Source organism: Hyperolius riggenbachi, chromosome 7 (genome assembly GCF_040937935.1).
Source record: "Hyperolius riggenbachi isolate aHypRig1 chromosome 7, aHypRig1.pri, whole genome shotgun sequence".
In the NCBI taxonomy this organism is placed as follows: domain Eukaryota; kingdom Metazoa; phylum Chordata; class Amphibia; order Anura; family Hyperoliidae; genus Hyperolius; species Hyperolius riggenbachi.
In genome coordinates this window covers 61,790,226-61,807,110 of record NC_090652.1, presented here as the reverse complement: position 1 = coordinate 61,807,110, position 16,885 = coordinate 61,790,226, and the positions used below count along the sequence as shown (strand labels likewise).

The 16,885-nt window shown below is 44.6% G+C and overlaps 1 protein-coding gene across 3 annotated transcripts in view; it reads right to left on the bottom strand.

Moving 5' to 3' along the window:
* LOC137524322 (3-oxoacyl-[acyl-carrier-protein] reductase FabG-like) overlaps window positions 1-16,885 on the bottom strand; it is a 60,886-nt gene that overhangs the window by 16,681 nt on the left and 27,320 nt on the right. For all 3 annotated transcript variants that reach the window (XM_068244053.1, XM_068244054.1, XM_068244052.1), the window contains exon 4: window positions 3,285-3,378. In XM_068244053.1, the coding sequence (XP_068100154.1) occupies window positions 3,285-3,378 (94 nt within the window). The remainder of the gene's footprint in view (window positions 1-3,284; window positions 3,379-16,885) is intronic.

Below are 16,885 nucleotides of genomic sequence, written 5' to 3'. Positions count from 1 at the left end.
CTTCAAACCTAAAGAATCGTAAATTGCTTTTAATAATTCGTCTGTCTCATTAGCAGAAAATCTAAATTTAGACATTTTAATCTGATCTTTTCCAGACAAGTCCTCATCAGAGTCACACTGACAAAACAGGACGATTTGTTTTAGCGGATGCTTTCCTATGTCCTGTTACAGGTGGTGTAGATTCTTCCATAGGTCTATCAGCAGCTCCGTCAGCAGGCACTGCTGTTTGATCTATGGGATAGTTAGGCAAAGCAGTAGGTGACTGAGTAATGACTACTGGTTGCTGTACAATTGGCTGTGGCACCGTAGCAGCTGACGATATGGTCCCAGAAGCAGACGGTACTTGTGCAATAACAATAGGTGGAGGGTTAACAGAAGATTGAGCCGACATGGATTCTCTAAATACTTTCATTGACTCTGCCATCTCTTTGCGAACCATTCTAAGGAAATCTTTATAAGCCACAGCCGACTCTTCATTTAAAACACGAGTTGCACACTGCTGACATAATAACTTATTCCACGGCACTGGCAGCTTCACATTACAAGAGGGACAGCGTTTTTTAGGCCTGGCAGTATCTGATGCTTCAGTAGCAGTAGCAGATGGAGCCGAGGATGAAGCTGCAGTGCTCTGTAATACAATAACACAATACAGATATTGTTTTAACTGCCCTGCAGCCAAAGTAATCATAATTCACCACAGTGTGAGGCAACTTCCCACAAGAAGCTATTCACCAAACAATTCCCCATAACACAGCCAGTACAGTGAGCCTTAGAAGAGAAGCCTTCACACAAACAACAGTTTTACATGTGATACCATAAGATACCTTAGTATCCGGCTTAGGCTCATGTGCCCTGGGATCCTCCTGAGCAGCCTGCTGGCCTCCGCTCGTCCCAGATGCTGGCTGTGCCTCCATGCTGCGTCTGTACGAGTGCCCAGACGCGGGGAACGCTGCGCATTCTTCACTCCGGCGGGCGGAAATGACGACACAGGCGGAAGTAACCCATCCGCCATGTTGGATACTGGCACGCTGCGCCCACTCGGCCTCCGCCTTCCCCGCAGCGTGCTCTCATCATTCCAGCCGGCGGCGCCTGCCAAACCAGAAGCTACCACAGCCATCTCTCTCCCCAGACCCTCCACAGCGGCTTATAGAGAGAGGTAAGCGGCTGGCAGCAGATAACATTGCCTAATGATCCTCACCTGCCCCCGCAGCACCAACAGTCCCTAGCCCCCCAGGCTCTCCAGGACATGCAGCGCAGGTATAGAGAGACCTGTCCCTGGAACAGGAAACATCCATACTGCCGGATACCTGACAAAGTTTTTTATTTATAGAGAGGCTTGTGGATGTTTCCTGTTTCCTGGGAGGGGCCAAATCTCGATGTATACCTGTCCTGGAGGGTTAATGGAAAAAAATCAATACCGGTTTATACATTTTTAATGACTGCCACCTGTAGCGATCGGATGCGATTGCTAGGGTGAAAGTTTTGGGCCCCAATGCTCTACAGATGTAACTCTCTGCCTTTGCCTAGCGATGCATCTGTACAGCTCTATGGCCCAAGAACTGTCACCCTAACGAACACATCCGATCGCTACGGACACGCAGGCGGGGGATAACGGTCCGCCACATGCTTAGCTATAGGTAAAATATGGCATATGGGGTATTGTTTTAACGGGAAGGGCCAAAAAAATCACTTTTATGTGTTTTATAACTGTGGGAGGTGTCATGTGAAAATTAAGAAGGGGGAAACATGGAAAAAAATTGTATTTTTTGCATTTACACCTAATTTTTTCTCATAAAATGACTATAAAATAAAATAGATTTCAGAGAAAAATATTACCTAAAGAAAGCCAATATATATCACTAAAATGGCATAAGTAATTAAAAAGTTACAGCTGTATCAAATTACACATTTGGGGTTGGAGGCACCCAAATATAATGAAAACGCTCTATGCAAGTAGAAAGTATTAAAAATAATTTTAAAAACAGAGGTGCCTTACCTCTTATATAGTAAAATATTGTTATTGTAGTACTATTGTACTGACGACAATGCATTTCAAGGGCCTCTGCCTGCTTCCTCTGGTCAGTTAAAAAAAAATTAAAGTTCAAGTTTCAGTAGCAAAGTTGGTCTATTGCAGGACCTGATAGAGACAAGCTTCCAACATTTCCCCCCAGCCAGGGGCGTAACTAGTTCCCACCGGGCCCTTCCTGCAGGAATTCTGAGCGCCCCCTCTTAACCCCCCTCCCCCCGGGGCCCACTGGGGGCCATTTAGTGGGGCTGGAGGGATCTCAGCATGAGGGGAAAGCCATGCTGCACTTCGGCGGGGAGGGGGGACGGTCCCCCCCCTCCCTCACCTCGGGCTCTTCCCTCCAGCATTGAATACTGGGGATGCAGGCGGCGGGGCAGTGGCAGATACATACCTTCTGTGCACTCCAGCGTTTACACAGGAAGTCTCGTCAAAGGCTAGAGAGAGGAATCTCTAGCCTTTGACGCGACTTCCTGTGTAAACAGAAGTCGCATCAGACACTAGAGGGAGAAATGTCCACGCTGGAGCGCACGGAAGGTATGTATAAGTTGTATGGTGTGTGTTAAGCCCAATCTACACGATACAATTCTTTATACGATCCGATTAAATCCGTCATGTCCGATTGGGATTCGATTCGATTCAATTTAGATTTGCCATTGTTTTGCAATGGCAAATCGAATTGAATCAAATCGAATCCTGATCGGACATGTTGGATTAAATCGGATCGTAAATAGAATCGAAATCGAATCGTATAAAGAATCGTATCGTGTAGATTGGGATTTAGAGTGACAATTTAATAATATACACCTTAGCAATTTTCCCAGAGTTTCCAATCAATTTTATCATAATTGGGGACAGATTGAACATAGGTGTGTGGTACATTGGTCATATTTTTTAAATGTTACAATCAGAAAAATTGACTGCAATTCTTGAATTGAACAGATATTTTAAAAAAATGTATGGTGTGTGGCCACCTTTAGACTTTATATTGGTAGACCTACAACTGTGAAGGATTTGAGTAGAGAGACTGCCCAGTTCCCTGAACCATCCCCTGGAGCGGGGACGGCACATACGTTGGTTTCGAGGATTTACAACCCAATTTTGTGAGTATTCTTACAATTTATTCTGTCACCATTTGAATTACCCAATGATACTGCACCATTTGGCTCCTGGTTCTTCCTTACTGTATAGGCAACAGGAGCTAATCTGATGAGGGAACCTCAGGGACCTACCACAATTGGAGGAAGGACATGTCACTCACCGATCTCTGGCCAGTTATGCTGGAGACATTCACAATGTTTCCCTTTGTCTTGATGAGATGAGGTGTTGCCAACTGAGAGAGGTAAAACAGGGACCTGAACAATAAAGAGAAATCGTATTTTTTGTTAGTATTCATTTATCCTGCACTATAAAAGAGAACTTACTTCACAGCTGCACTAATGTCCTTGTTGTTTTTTATATTTACATTATAAGACAAATGCTTATAGGATAGCTGAACCCCGGCAAAGCAACCGGAGGTACGCACAGAGGCAGTGGTGTAGAGTCATAAAACAAGTGAGGCCATCATGATCTTCATACCCATAAGTGAATACCTCCCAACTTTTTTAGATGAGAAAGAGGGACACTTAAGCCACACCTCTAATCACACCCCCTGTCACACCCCTAGTCACGCATACCATAAAGATTCCATAAGAAAAATATGTTTTATAATTCAAACCACACTGGTCCTTTCTATTCTGGTTCATTTTCCTTCATATTAACATTTTACAATTAGTAATATATCAATTTAAAGGATGGGAATAAAGTTTAGAGTCAGGGCCTGTTTCCACTACACGCAGATTCTGAGTGCAGAAAAACTGACTCCAATGAATGCCTATGGGCCTGTATCCACTAAACGCAATTTTTCTGATGCAGATTTCCCATAGGTATTCATTGGAGTCAGTTTTCTGCATCCAGAATCCGCATGTAGTGGAAATAAGCCCTAAATCAAACACATACATAGAAAGAGGTACAAAGTCCTAAAAGAGGGACAAATGAGGACAGAGGGACAGGGTTCCCAAAGAGGGACTGTCTCTCCAAAAGAGGGACAGTTGCAGGGATGTAACTAGAAATCACTGGGGCCCCCTGCAAAACTTTGGATGGGGCCCCCCAGCTGTCGATGATGGAAGGGGGGGGGGGGCGCTGATGGTAGTCCGAGAAAAGGGATGGGGCAGTCGGGCCCCCATCCCCGCTGCTATCTGTGCCTGCTGCTACCTCTTCCTGCACTGTGCCCCCTCCTACACCTAAAAATGGCCCTGAAGGGCCCTAGAGCCAGCCCCCCCCCCCCCCTCAGTCTTCCTCCCCCCCTAGGGCCCCCCTGCAGCTGCATCCCTTGCAGGGGCTATTGTTACGTCCCTGGACAGTTGGGAGCTATGCAAGTGTAGCCACAAAAACACCATATCTGAAGTGTAATCCCCTGTATCGCAGGAAGGGAAAGTTAAAGGGAATCCGAGGTGAGAGGGGTATGGAGGCTGCCATATTTATTGCCTTTTCAACAATACCAGTTGCCTAGCAACCCTGCTTATTCTGTGTCTCTAATACTTTTAGCCACAGACCCTGAACAAGCATGCAGATCAGGTGCTCTGACTCGGCTGACTCAGGTTTCACTGGATGACTCATATGTAGGGATGGTCAGAAATGCTGATTTCTAATTCTGCAGAAATTCCGATTTCCACCAATGCCGATTAATGATACCGCAGATTTCCGATCGGTCTCCAATTTCTGAGTTCCAATTTCCAGGCAGTGGTTTTTTTTGGGTCATTTGTTTACCAATTCTTTAAATGGCCAAATACTTTCTGCATTCTCTGATTGGTCCAGTGCTTCCGAGTTCTGTGACTGGGCTAAAATTATTGCATTGCAGTAATGCGGTATTTCGGCAGAAATTCATTTTCTGTGCTCCATTCCCGATCGGAAATTTGGGTTTCCGAACGGAAATTCGGAAATTTCAATTTCGCAAAATCCGAATGAGCATCCCAACTCATATGCTTGTTCCAGGGTTTTGACTCAGATACTACTTATGCCAGAAGACTAACAGGGGTGCCAGGCAACTGGCATTGTTTACAAGGAAATATATATGGCGGCCCCCATATCCCTCTCACCTCGCATTCCCTTTAATAGTTAGGGCCCCAAAACAGCTCAGCCCCCTCCGCCCGTCTGCGATCTCCTGGGCTCCTCCCCTCTAGTTATGCCCCCTGCACAGAGGTATGTTCATGCTTTATCCACATACCTTTAGGCAGGGTCAGTTCCTCTTCCCTTAGGGCCCGTTTCCACTATCGCGAATTCGCATGCGTTTGCCGCATAGCCAATACAAGTGGATGGGACTGTTTCCACTTGTCAGGACTTCTGAGCGTTTTCTTCCGAGGGTAAAAATTCGCATGGCAGAGCCATCAGAATTCGCATACCGCATACCGCTATGCAGGTGTATGCGAATTTTCATGTGAATTCACGTGGAATCAATGGAATAGCACACAGGCACTGCCATGGTTATATTCGCATACAGCGTCATTCATGCGAATTCGCATGAAAATTCGCATACACCCGCATGTGAAATTCGCATCCGCATGCAAATTTTTACCACGGCAATTCGCACCGCACAAGTGGAAATGGGCCCTTAAAGCAAATTCCCATGTCCTCCTCGCCCTTTACCACCGCTGCCCGGGACCCACGCTCCTCTTCATATTTATTTCCTTTTAAACAATACCAGTTGCCTGGCAGCACCGCTGATCTTACATGCATCGGTAGTGTCTGAATCACACACCTGAAAAAAGCATGTGGCAAATGCAGTTAGACTTCAGTCAAAAACATCTGATCTGCATACTTGTTCAGGGTATATGGCTGTATATATTAAAGGCAGAGGATCCGCAGGACAGCCAGGCAGTTCGTATTGTTTAATCACTTCACCCCATAGGGGTTTTCACCCTAACGGACAAAAGCAATTTTTACCTGTCAGTGCTCCTCCCTTTTATTCGCCAATAACATTATTACTACTTATCACAACAAAATGATCTATATCTTGTTTTTTTCGCCACCAATTAGGCTTTCTGTGGGTAGTACATTTTGCTAAGAATTTTTTTTATTGTAAATGCATTTTAACGGGAAAAAATAAGAAATGTATAGTTTTAAAATAAAATGTTCTCCTGTGGATAAAATCTACACATTCCATTTGCCCAATTGTCCCGATTATGAAACCGTTTAAATTATGTCCTTATCACAATGTATGGCGACAATATATTATTTGGAAATATAAGTGTTATTTTTCTGGCTTTTTTCTTGTTTTTGTTTTTTTGTCCGGTCCATAATTACAAACCCCTATGTAGTAAAGTTATAGTAATATTCGCTCATGAAATATAGATTAAAAAAGCGTCCCTAAGGCAACTATTTATGTAATTTTGTTTTTAAACTGATTTTTTGTTAAGTGTTTTTTTTTTGGGGGGGGGGGCTTTGGAAGTGTAAGTTATTAATTAATAATGTGTATAAGTGTATGCGTATGTATGTGCTTGTACGTGTAATTTAACTTTTTGGTGTTTTTTTTGACGCTAGCGAACACTCCTGTTTTATAGGAAGTGTTCACTTTTTTTACATTTAACTAAACCGTGACTCTTTCCTGTTTTATGAATGGTCGTGGCCGCTGATCGCGGTCATGTCCATTCATTCCAGGCATTGCGATTGGGTAGAGGACCGCTCTGTCCTTTTCCCCAATTTCAGATCGCGGTGTCCTGGCAGTTAACAGTGGCGGGGGATGCGCGTACACGTGCAGAGCGGTGGTGGGAGCAATCGACTTATTAAAAAGTCCTGGAACCGTTAACAGGCTTAAACAGGACGTTTTAATAATAAAGCCCGTCATAAAGTGGTTCAAAAGGAATAAATATGGCAGCCTGCATATCCCTCTCACTTCTGGTGTCCTTTAATATGAAGAATGGCTTTGAATGTAATGGAAGGTGGTGGACTGTTTTGATGAATCAGCATATTCTAAAGAAGATACGTTCATGCCAATTAACAGCTCACACAGCACAGGAGTTTCATAAACACGCCACTCCCTAGTCTAAAAGTAGTTATATAATTCTTGCCCATGGCACTTTCAAGACTTTTTGGCAAGGTACAAAGCAATGTTTTACAGTGAGACTTACAGTAATTGAAAACTAAGTAGATGAAACAATTTTATCTGTCCTCCTACCTCTAAAAATGACTGTTAGATATCCCACCACCATTTTATGTTATGTTTACAAAAGCACATTTAAAGGATACCCGAAGTGACATGTGACATGATGAGATAGACATGTGTATGTACAGTGCAGGGGCGTAGCAATAGGGGGTGCAGAGGTAGCGACCGCATCGGGGCCCTTGGGCCAGAGGGGCCCTCCCTCAACTACAGTATTAGCTGTCTATTGATCCTGTGCTCATAAAAATCACTTCTAAAGATACTTTGAATAGTGGTAATCATTAACAAACTGTTCCCCATCCCCTTCTTGCACCTCTGACACTGTAGTTGCCATTGGCATGTTTTGGTGCGCCGTATTAATTAATTGTTATGTATAGAGTGCTTGGGGGGGTCCCATTGTAAAACTTGCATCGGGGCCCAAAGCTCCTTAGCTACGCCACTGGACAGTGCCTAGCACACAAATAACTATGTTGTGTTCCTTTTTTTCTTTCTCTGTCTGAAAGAGTTAAATACCACCTCCCCCCCTCCCCCGTCTTGCTGCTTTGGCACTGACTGAGACCAGCTGGACCCAAGGAACATATGCAATCAGCTTTGCATGCTGCCATGCAAAATTCAGAAATGCATATGCCCAGAAAAATCTTGGCAACAGCTGCTAAAAACAGCCACACGAGCCATACAGAGAGCGTGGACTGACAGGTGTGTATCTGGGTAATACAGCACCTAGGCTATGGCAAAAACTGAAATTACCCCTCTCTAATACCACTGTCCTCCCACTCCGATCCTAACCTTCCCCTCTCCACTCCTAACACTAACCTCCCACTCCGATCCTAACCTTCCCATCTCCACTCCTAACACTATCCTCCCACTGCGATCCTAACCTTCCCTCTCCACTCCTAACACTAACCTCCCACTGTGATCCTAACCTTCCCCTCTCCACTCCTACCCTCCTAACAACAACCTCCCACTCAAATCCTAACCTTCCCCTCTCCACTCCTAACACTATCCTCCCACTGCGATCCTAACCTTTCCATCTCCACTCCTAACACTATCCTCCCACTGCGATCCTAACCTTCCCTCTCCACTCCTAACACTAACCTCCCACTGTGATCCTAACCTTCCCCTCTCCACTCCTACCCTCCTAACAACAACCTCCCACTCAAATCCTAACCTTCCCCTCTCCACTCCTAACACTATCCTCCCACTGCGATCCTAACCTTCCCATCTCCACTCCTAACACTATCCTCCCACTGCGATCCTAACCTTCCCTCTCCACTCTTAACACTAACCTCCCACTGCGATCCTAATCTTCCCCTCTCCACTCCTACCCTCCTAACAACAACCTCCCACTCAAATCCTAACCTTCCCCTCTCCACTCCTAACACTAACCTCCTACTCCGACCCTAACCTTCCCCTCTTCACTCCTAGCATTAACCTCCCAGTCCGATCCTAACCTTACCCTCTCCACTCCTAACACTAACCTCCCACTCCGATCCTAACCTCCCCCTCTCCACTACTAACACTAACCTCCCCCTCTCCACTACTAACACTAACCTCCCACTCTGATCCTAACCTTCCCCTCTCCACTCCTAACATTGACCTTCCACTCAGATCCTAACCTTCCCCTCTCCACTCCTAACACTAACCTCCCACTCTGATCCTAACCTTACCTTCTCTACTCCTAACACTAACCTCCCACTCCAATCCTAACCTTCCCCTCCTAACACTAACCTCCCACTCTGATCCTAATCTTACCTTCTCTACTCCTAACACTAACCTCCCACTCCGATCCTAACCTTCCCCTCCTAACACTAACCTCCCACTGTGATCCTAACCTTCCCCTCTTCACCCCTAGCACTAACCTCCCACTCTGATCCTAACCTTCCCCTCTCCACTCCTAACACTAACCTCCCACTGCGATCCTAACCTTCCCCTCTCCACTCCTAACACTAACCTCCTACTCCAATTCAAACCTTCCCCTCTCCACTCCTAACACTAACCTCCCACTCCGATCCTAACCTTCCCCTCTTCACTCCTAGCACTAACCTCCCACTCCAATCCTAACCTTCCCTCTCCACTCCTAACACTAACCTCCCACTGTGATCCTAACTTTCCCCTCTTCACTCCTAGCACTAACCTCCCACTCAGATCCTAATCTTACCCTCTCCACTCCTAACACTAACCTCCCACTCTGATCCTAACCTTCCCCTCTCCACTCCTAACACTAACCTCCCACTCCGATCCTAACTTCCCCTCTCCACTCCTAACACTAACCTCCCACTCCGATCCTAATCTTCCCCTCTCCACTCCTAACACTAACCTCCCACTCCGATCCTAATCTTCCCCTCTCCACTCCTAGCACTAACCCACTCTGATCCTAACCTTCCCCTCTCCACTCCTCCTACCCTCCTAACAACAACCTCCCACTCTGATCCTAACTTCCCCTCTCCACTCCTAACACTAACCTCCCACTCCGATCCTAATCTTCCCCTCTAGACTCCTAACACTAACCTCCCACTCCGATCCTAATCTTCCCCTCTCCACTCCTAACACTAACCTCCCACTCCGATCCTAACCTTCCCATCTTCACTCCTAACATTAACCTCCCACTGCGATCCTAACCTTCCCTCTCCACTCCTAACACTAACTTCTGACTGCCATTCTAACCTTTCCCTCTCCACTCCTAACATTAACCTCTGACTGCCATTCTAACCTTCCCTTCTCCACTCCTAATACTAACCTCCTACTGCAATCCTAACCTTTCCCTCTCCACTCCTACCCTCCTAACACTAACCTCCCACTCCGATCCTAACCTTCCCCTCTCCACTCCTACCCTCCTAACACTAACCTCCCACTCCGATCCTAACCTTCCCCTCTCTACTCCTACCCTCCTAACACTAACCTCCCACTCCGATCCTAACCTTCCCCTCTCCACTCCTAACACTAACCTCCTACTCCGATCCTAACCTTCCCCTCCTAACACTAACCTCCCACTCTGATCCTAACCTTACCTTCTCTACTCCTAACACTAACCTCCCACTCCAATCCTAACCTTCCCCTCCTAATACTAACCTCCCACTCTGATCCTAATCTTACCTTCTCTACTCCTAACACTAACCTCCCACTCTGATCCTAACCTTCCCCTCCTAATACTAACCTCCCACTCTGATCCTAACCTTACCTTCTCTACTTCTAACACTAACCTCCCACTCCAATCCTAACCTTCCCCTCCTAACACTAACCTCCCACTCTGATCCTAACCTTACCTTCTCTACTCCTAACACTAACCGTTACCCTCACTATTACAGCTAATTCATTTAAGCACCTAATATGGATTAAGACCATACAGGGCCCTAGGAAGACCAATTAATTTGCTAGGTTCCTCAGGATAAACAAATAGTAAGGTGTGTCAAGATAAAATAATCAAATAGCCAAGTATGTCTAATATACATAAATTAGGTAGCCATGTCTGTCCAAATATCAGAATAATCTGATCTGAGGTCCAAGTGACAGGGAGTCACATGGGCAGGCATGGCAGCACAGCATGGGGCAGACATGCTGTGGTTCCCATGGTACGAGCCACACCTGCGCCCCTCTAGATACGCCACCTTGCACAGATGGACTTTGCATGAGTCCTGGAGCCCGGAAAAGTAACTGTACATGTTTTACTTTGGACAGGTTGAAAGAAAATAATTTTAAAGAGACACTGAAGCAAAAAAAAATTCGTTGTATAATGGATTTGTACGTGTAACACAGCTAAGAAATAAAACATTAAGAGCAGAGACATGAGTCTAATATTGTTTCCAGTACAGGAAGAGTTAAACTCCACTTGTTATCTATGCAAAACAGCTATTGAGCTCCACAACTTTCAAAGTCGCAGAGAGCTCTGTCTTTTGAAGCTTGTTATTTCAAATGTCAGTCAATGTATTTTCTTTTTCTCTCCAGAGGACAGTTGAAAAGTTCACTGGCCTGCTCTGTAAAATCATTTAGAATGCTGAATTGTGTGTAAACTGCAAATATTAGAAAATGATGCAATGTTATAAAAAACATTATATGACTGAAAATAAAAATATGATAATATGTTCTTTGCTACTAATGTTCAAGTAATTATCCATACTACACAACCAATTCATTATATCATATTTTTTTTTGTTTTGTTTCAGTGTCTCTTTAACCATTTCAGCCCGCAGACATTTTTCACCTTATGCATCAGAGCAATTTTCACTTCCCATTCATTCGCTAATAACTTTATCACTACTTATCACAATGTATTGATCTATATCTTGTTTTTTCCGCCACTAATTAGGCTTTCTTTGGGTGGTACATTTTGCTAAAAATTTTTTCTTTTAAATGCATTTTAACAGGATTAATAAGAAAAAAATGGAAAAAAATCATTATTTCTCAGTTTTCAGCCATATAGCTTTATAGCTTTAAAATAATCCATGCTACCATCCTACTAATATAATAAATGGGAAAGTTCGGATGTTTGGATGTTTGTTACTCGATCACGCAAAAACGGCTGAACGGATTTGAATGAAATTTGGCACACACATAGTACATTACCTGGAATAAAGTATAGGATACTTTTTATTCCCATAACCAAAAAAAGACAAATACAAATTTCACTAGAACTGCAGACATTCTTACACTGTTACACTGGAGGTGTGTTTAGCTTCTAAGGGTAACAAATGGTTAATTTGCATATATTCAGCAGTGATGCACTGGGAGACATCTCAAGCTCACTCCAACCTGAATTATCGCAAATTATTTCTGTTTTAAAGAGAGTCTGAAGTGAAAATAAATCTCGCTTCAGACCTCATAGATAGCAGGGGCATGTGTGCCCCTGCTAAACCGCCGCTATCCCGCGGCTTAACGGGGGTCTCTTCACGTAAAGCGGGGGAGCGCTTCTGCATTGGGGCAGGGCTAACTGCCTCAGCCCTGCCCCATGCGCGTCTGTCAGACGCGTATCTCCGCCTCTCCCCCGCCCCTCTCAGTCTTCCTTCACTGAGAGGGGCGGGGGAGAGGCGGCGATGCACGTCTGATAGACGCGACTGGAGGCAGGGCTGCAGCCGTTAGCCCTGCCTCCAGGAAGGGAAGATTTACGACCAAGACTACGACCAAGTCTTGGAGGGGTGGGTTTGGAGGTGAAGGGACCCCCGTTTAGCGGCGCGATAGCGGCGGTTTAGCAGGGGCACACATGCCCCTGCTAAGTATGAGCTCTGAAGCGAGATTTATTCTCGCTTCAGAGTCTCTTTAAGAAAGCAAACTTTTGTTTTTCATAACATCTTAGTAAGGGGGCTTTTAGGACCATTATAGTCCCTTACACACTTCAATGAGTTCTGGGTCACCATGAGCTTGCTGGTTAATCTGTACCTCTCGGTGTTACAAGCCCTACTGCATAGAGCCAAATATATGCCATGCACTGATGAGAATCAAACAATCCAAAACAGTCTGTATGCTTGTTGGATTATTATGGCTCTGTACAAATTAACAAGCTGACACATCATTGCATTCCAGCGGTTCTGGAGGTGTGTTTAGCTTCTAAGTGTAATAATGGTTAATTTGCATATATTCAGCAGTGATGCACTGGGAGACATCTCAAACTCACTCCAACCTGAATTATTGCACATTCTTTCTGTTTTAAGAAAGCAAACTTTTGTTTTTCTTACACTGTTAGTGGTAGGGTTCTCAAACTTTGCACAGTTGGTCGTTGAGTGACTAGGATTATTATTCAGAAAAGTGGTTGGAGCCTATAAAAGCCAATCAAAATTCACCTATTGATTTTCAAGGGGAATATTTACATTTCTGCCATTCTTGCACTGTTAATGGCACAAGCCTCAAACCTGGTATAGTTGATCATTGGGTGACTGGGGTTCAATTTCAGAAAGGGGGTGGAGCCACAAATAGCCAATCAGATTTGTTTCATTCCAATGAAAATTATTCATGCCAAAGACCACAAAGCTCACAAACTTGGTCATTGAGTAATTGAGTAATTGTGTGTTAGGGTTAGGAAAAGTGGGCGCAGCCAACACCAGCCAAATACATAATCGGGCAATGCTGGGTCATCAGTAGGCGGAGACAAATACAAATTTCACTGAGAAAATGTAAACTGCAGCAATTCTTACACTATTAATTGTAGGGTTCTAAAACTTTGCACAGTTGGTCACTGGGTGACTGGGATTAATATTCAGAAAAGTGGGTGGGGCCTACAAAAACCAATCACAATTCACCTATTAATCTTTAAGGGGAATATTTAATTGATGCCATTCTTGCACTGTTAATCACCTGTACCTGGTACAGTTGGCCATTGGGTGATTGGGGTTCAAATTCAGAAAAAGGGGTGGAGCCACAGCCAATCAGATTTATTTTATTTCAATGCAAATTATTGATGCCAAAGACTGCAAAGTTTACAAACTTGGTCATTAAGTAATTTTGTGTTAGGGTTAGAAAAAGTGGGCGGCGCCAACACCAGCCAAATACATACCTGGGCAATGCCGAGTCATCAGTGGGCGGAGACAAACACAAATTTCACTGGGAAAATGTAAACTGCAGCCATTCTTAAACTATTAATTGTAGGGTTCTAAAACTTTGCACAGTTGGTCACTGGGTGACTGGGATTAATATTCAGAAAAGTGGGTGAGCCTACAAAAACCAATCACAATTCACCTATTGATTTTCAAGGCAAATATTTAATTGCTGCCATTTTTGCACTGTTAATGGCACAAGCCTCAAACCTGGTACAGTTGATCATTGGGTGACTGGGGTTAAATATTTAGAAAAGGGGTGGGGCCACAAACAGTGAATCAGATGTGTTTCATTTCCATGAAAATTATTCATGCCAAAGACCACAAATCTCACAAACTTGGGCATTGACTATTGACAATTGTGTGTTAGGGTTAGAAAAAGTGGCCACAGCCAACAGCAGCCAAATACATACCCGGGAAACATTAGTGGGTGGAGAAAAATACAAATTTCACTGCCAGAATGTAAACTGCAGCCATTCTTACACTGTCTGTCAATGGCAGGGTTCTTAAACTTTGCACAGTTGGTCACTGGGTGACTGGGATTAATATTCAGAAAAGTGGGTGGAGCCTACAAAAGCTAATCAAAATTCACCTATTGATTTTCAAAGGAGTGGAGCCACAGCCAGTTAGATTTATTTCATTTCAATGCCAATTATTGATGCCAAAGACCGCAAAGCTCACAAACTAGGTCATCATTGAGTAATTGTGTGTTAGGATTAGAAAAAGTGGGCAGAGCTAACACTAGCCAATCACATACCTGGGCAACGCCGGGCGACCAGCTAGTAATTAAATACTATGTCTTTTATTTGCCCGTTTGTCTCGGTTATGACACCATTTAAATTTTGTCCCTATCACAATGTATGGCGCCAATATTTTATTTGGAAATAAAGGTGCATTTTTTTCCATTTTGCATCCATCCCTATTTACAAGCTTATAATTTAAAAAATGTTTAAAGTATACCCCCTTCAAATGCATATTTAAAAAGTTCAGACCCTTAGGTAACTATTTATGTCTTTTTTTTTGTCATTTTTTTCCCATTAAAAATTTTATTTGGGTAATATTTTGGTGTGGGAAATAAACAGTTAATTTTTAATGTAATTTTTACGTGTAGAAAGACTAAAGCCTCTTGTAAGAGCGCTTCGGTTTTTGTGCTGGGGACACAAATCGGTGATCGGGAACCATGTTCCCGTTCACTGATCCCAGGGCTACCGGGGGACACCACGGGGGCACGTCCACGGCGAAGCGTGGCACCGCAGCAGAGCAGCCGCCTGGACGTGAGCATACGTCCGGGCGGCAGAAATGGTTAAATTAGGCCCCAGAGTTGTACTATAAAAAAATCTTACACACATCACCTACAGTGGGTTGCAAAAGTATCCAGCCCCCTTGAAGTTTTCCACATTTTGTCATTTTACTGCCACAAACATGAATCAATTTTATTGGAATTCCACATGAAAGACCAACATAAAGTGGTGTACACGTGAGAGGTGGAACGAAAATCATACATGATCCCAAATTTTTTTTACAAATAAATAACTGCAAAGTGATGTGTGCATAATTCTTCGGCCCCCTTTGATCTGAGTGCAGTCAGTTGCCTCTAGACATTGCCTGATGAGTGCTAATGACTAAATAGAGTGCGCCTGTGTGTAATCTAATGTCAGTACAAATACAGCTGCTCTGTGAGGGCCTCAGAGGTTGTCTAAGAGAATATTGGGAACGACAACACAGTGAAGTCCAAAGAACACACAAGACAGGTCAGGGATCAAGTTATTGAGAAATTTAAAGCAGGCTTAGGCTACAAAAAGATTTCCAAAGCCTTGAACATCCCACGGAGCACTGTTAAAGCGATCATTCAGAAATGGAAGGAGTATGGCACAACTGTAAACCTACCAAGACAAGGCCATCCACCTAAACTCACAGGCCGAGCAAGGAGAGCGCTGATCAGAAATGCAGTCAAGAGGCCCATGGTGACTCTGGACGAGCTGCAGAGATCTACAGCTCAGGTGGGAGACTCTGTCCATAGGACAACTATTAGTCATGCACTGTACAAAGTTGGCCTTTATGGAAGAGTGGCAAGAAGAAAGGCATTGTTAACAGAAAAGCATAAGAAGTCCCGTTTGCAGTTTGCCACAAGCCATGTGGGGGACACAGCAACCATGTGGAAGAAGGTGCTCTGGCCAGATGAGTCCAAAATGGAACTTTTTGGCCAAAATGCAAAACGCTATGTGTGGCGGAAAACTAACACTGCACATCACTCTGAACACACCATCCCCACTGTCAAATATGGTGGTGGCAGCATCATGCTCGGGGGGTGCAGCTCTTCAGCAGGGACAGGGAAGCTGGTCAGAGTTGATGGGAAGATGAATGGAGCCAAATACAGGGCAAACTTGGAAGAAAACCTATTGGAAACTGCAAAAGCACTTGAGACTGGGGCAGAGGTTCACCTTCCAGCAAGACAATGACCCTAAACATAAAGCCAGGGCAACAATGGAATGGTTTAAAACAAAACATATCCATGTACGTTCACACTTGCGGTTTTGCAAAAACCGCACCGGATGTCCGGACCGCACCGGAGCCGGATCGGACCTGAACCGTACGGTTCCTGTCCGGATCCGGTCCGGATCCGGTCCGGTTGCATACGGTTTCCGTGCGGTATGAACACGGTTGCGGTCCGGATCTGGATTCTTAAAGAGATAACAACCTGTATAAATACCTGGGGTTCTGGGAGGTCAGCAGAAGCTCTGGGGTCATTGTTGGAGACAGCTGGACGTGTGGAGACCATCCTTGGATACAGAGACAGCAGTTGGGACCATGGATCCAGTCATTTTTTACGCTTATTACCTGGGAATTCTCTCCTTCCTGTTGTTTACCTACTACTATGTGGGGAGAAGGCGTGCTCCTCGCAGGAGATGGTGGGTGCACCCTCTACTAGCCAGGAGGCAGAGGAAGGGAGAGTTCCAGGCCCTCTACCGGGACCTCAGACGACACCCACAGAAGTTCTACAGCTACACTCGGATGTCTATTCCCCTGTAAGTATATAGGCCTAAATACACCAACCCCCACCATTCCTAAACACCCCACCCTCACCCCCACAACACCTCATCCCTGTATACCTAGCTAAACACACCACCCTGACCCCCACACCCC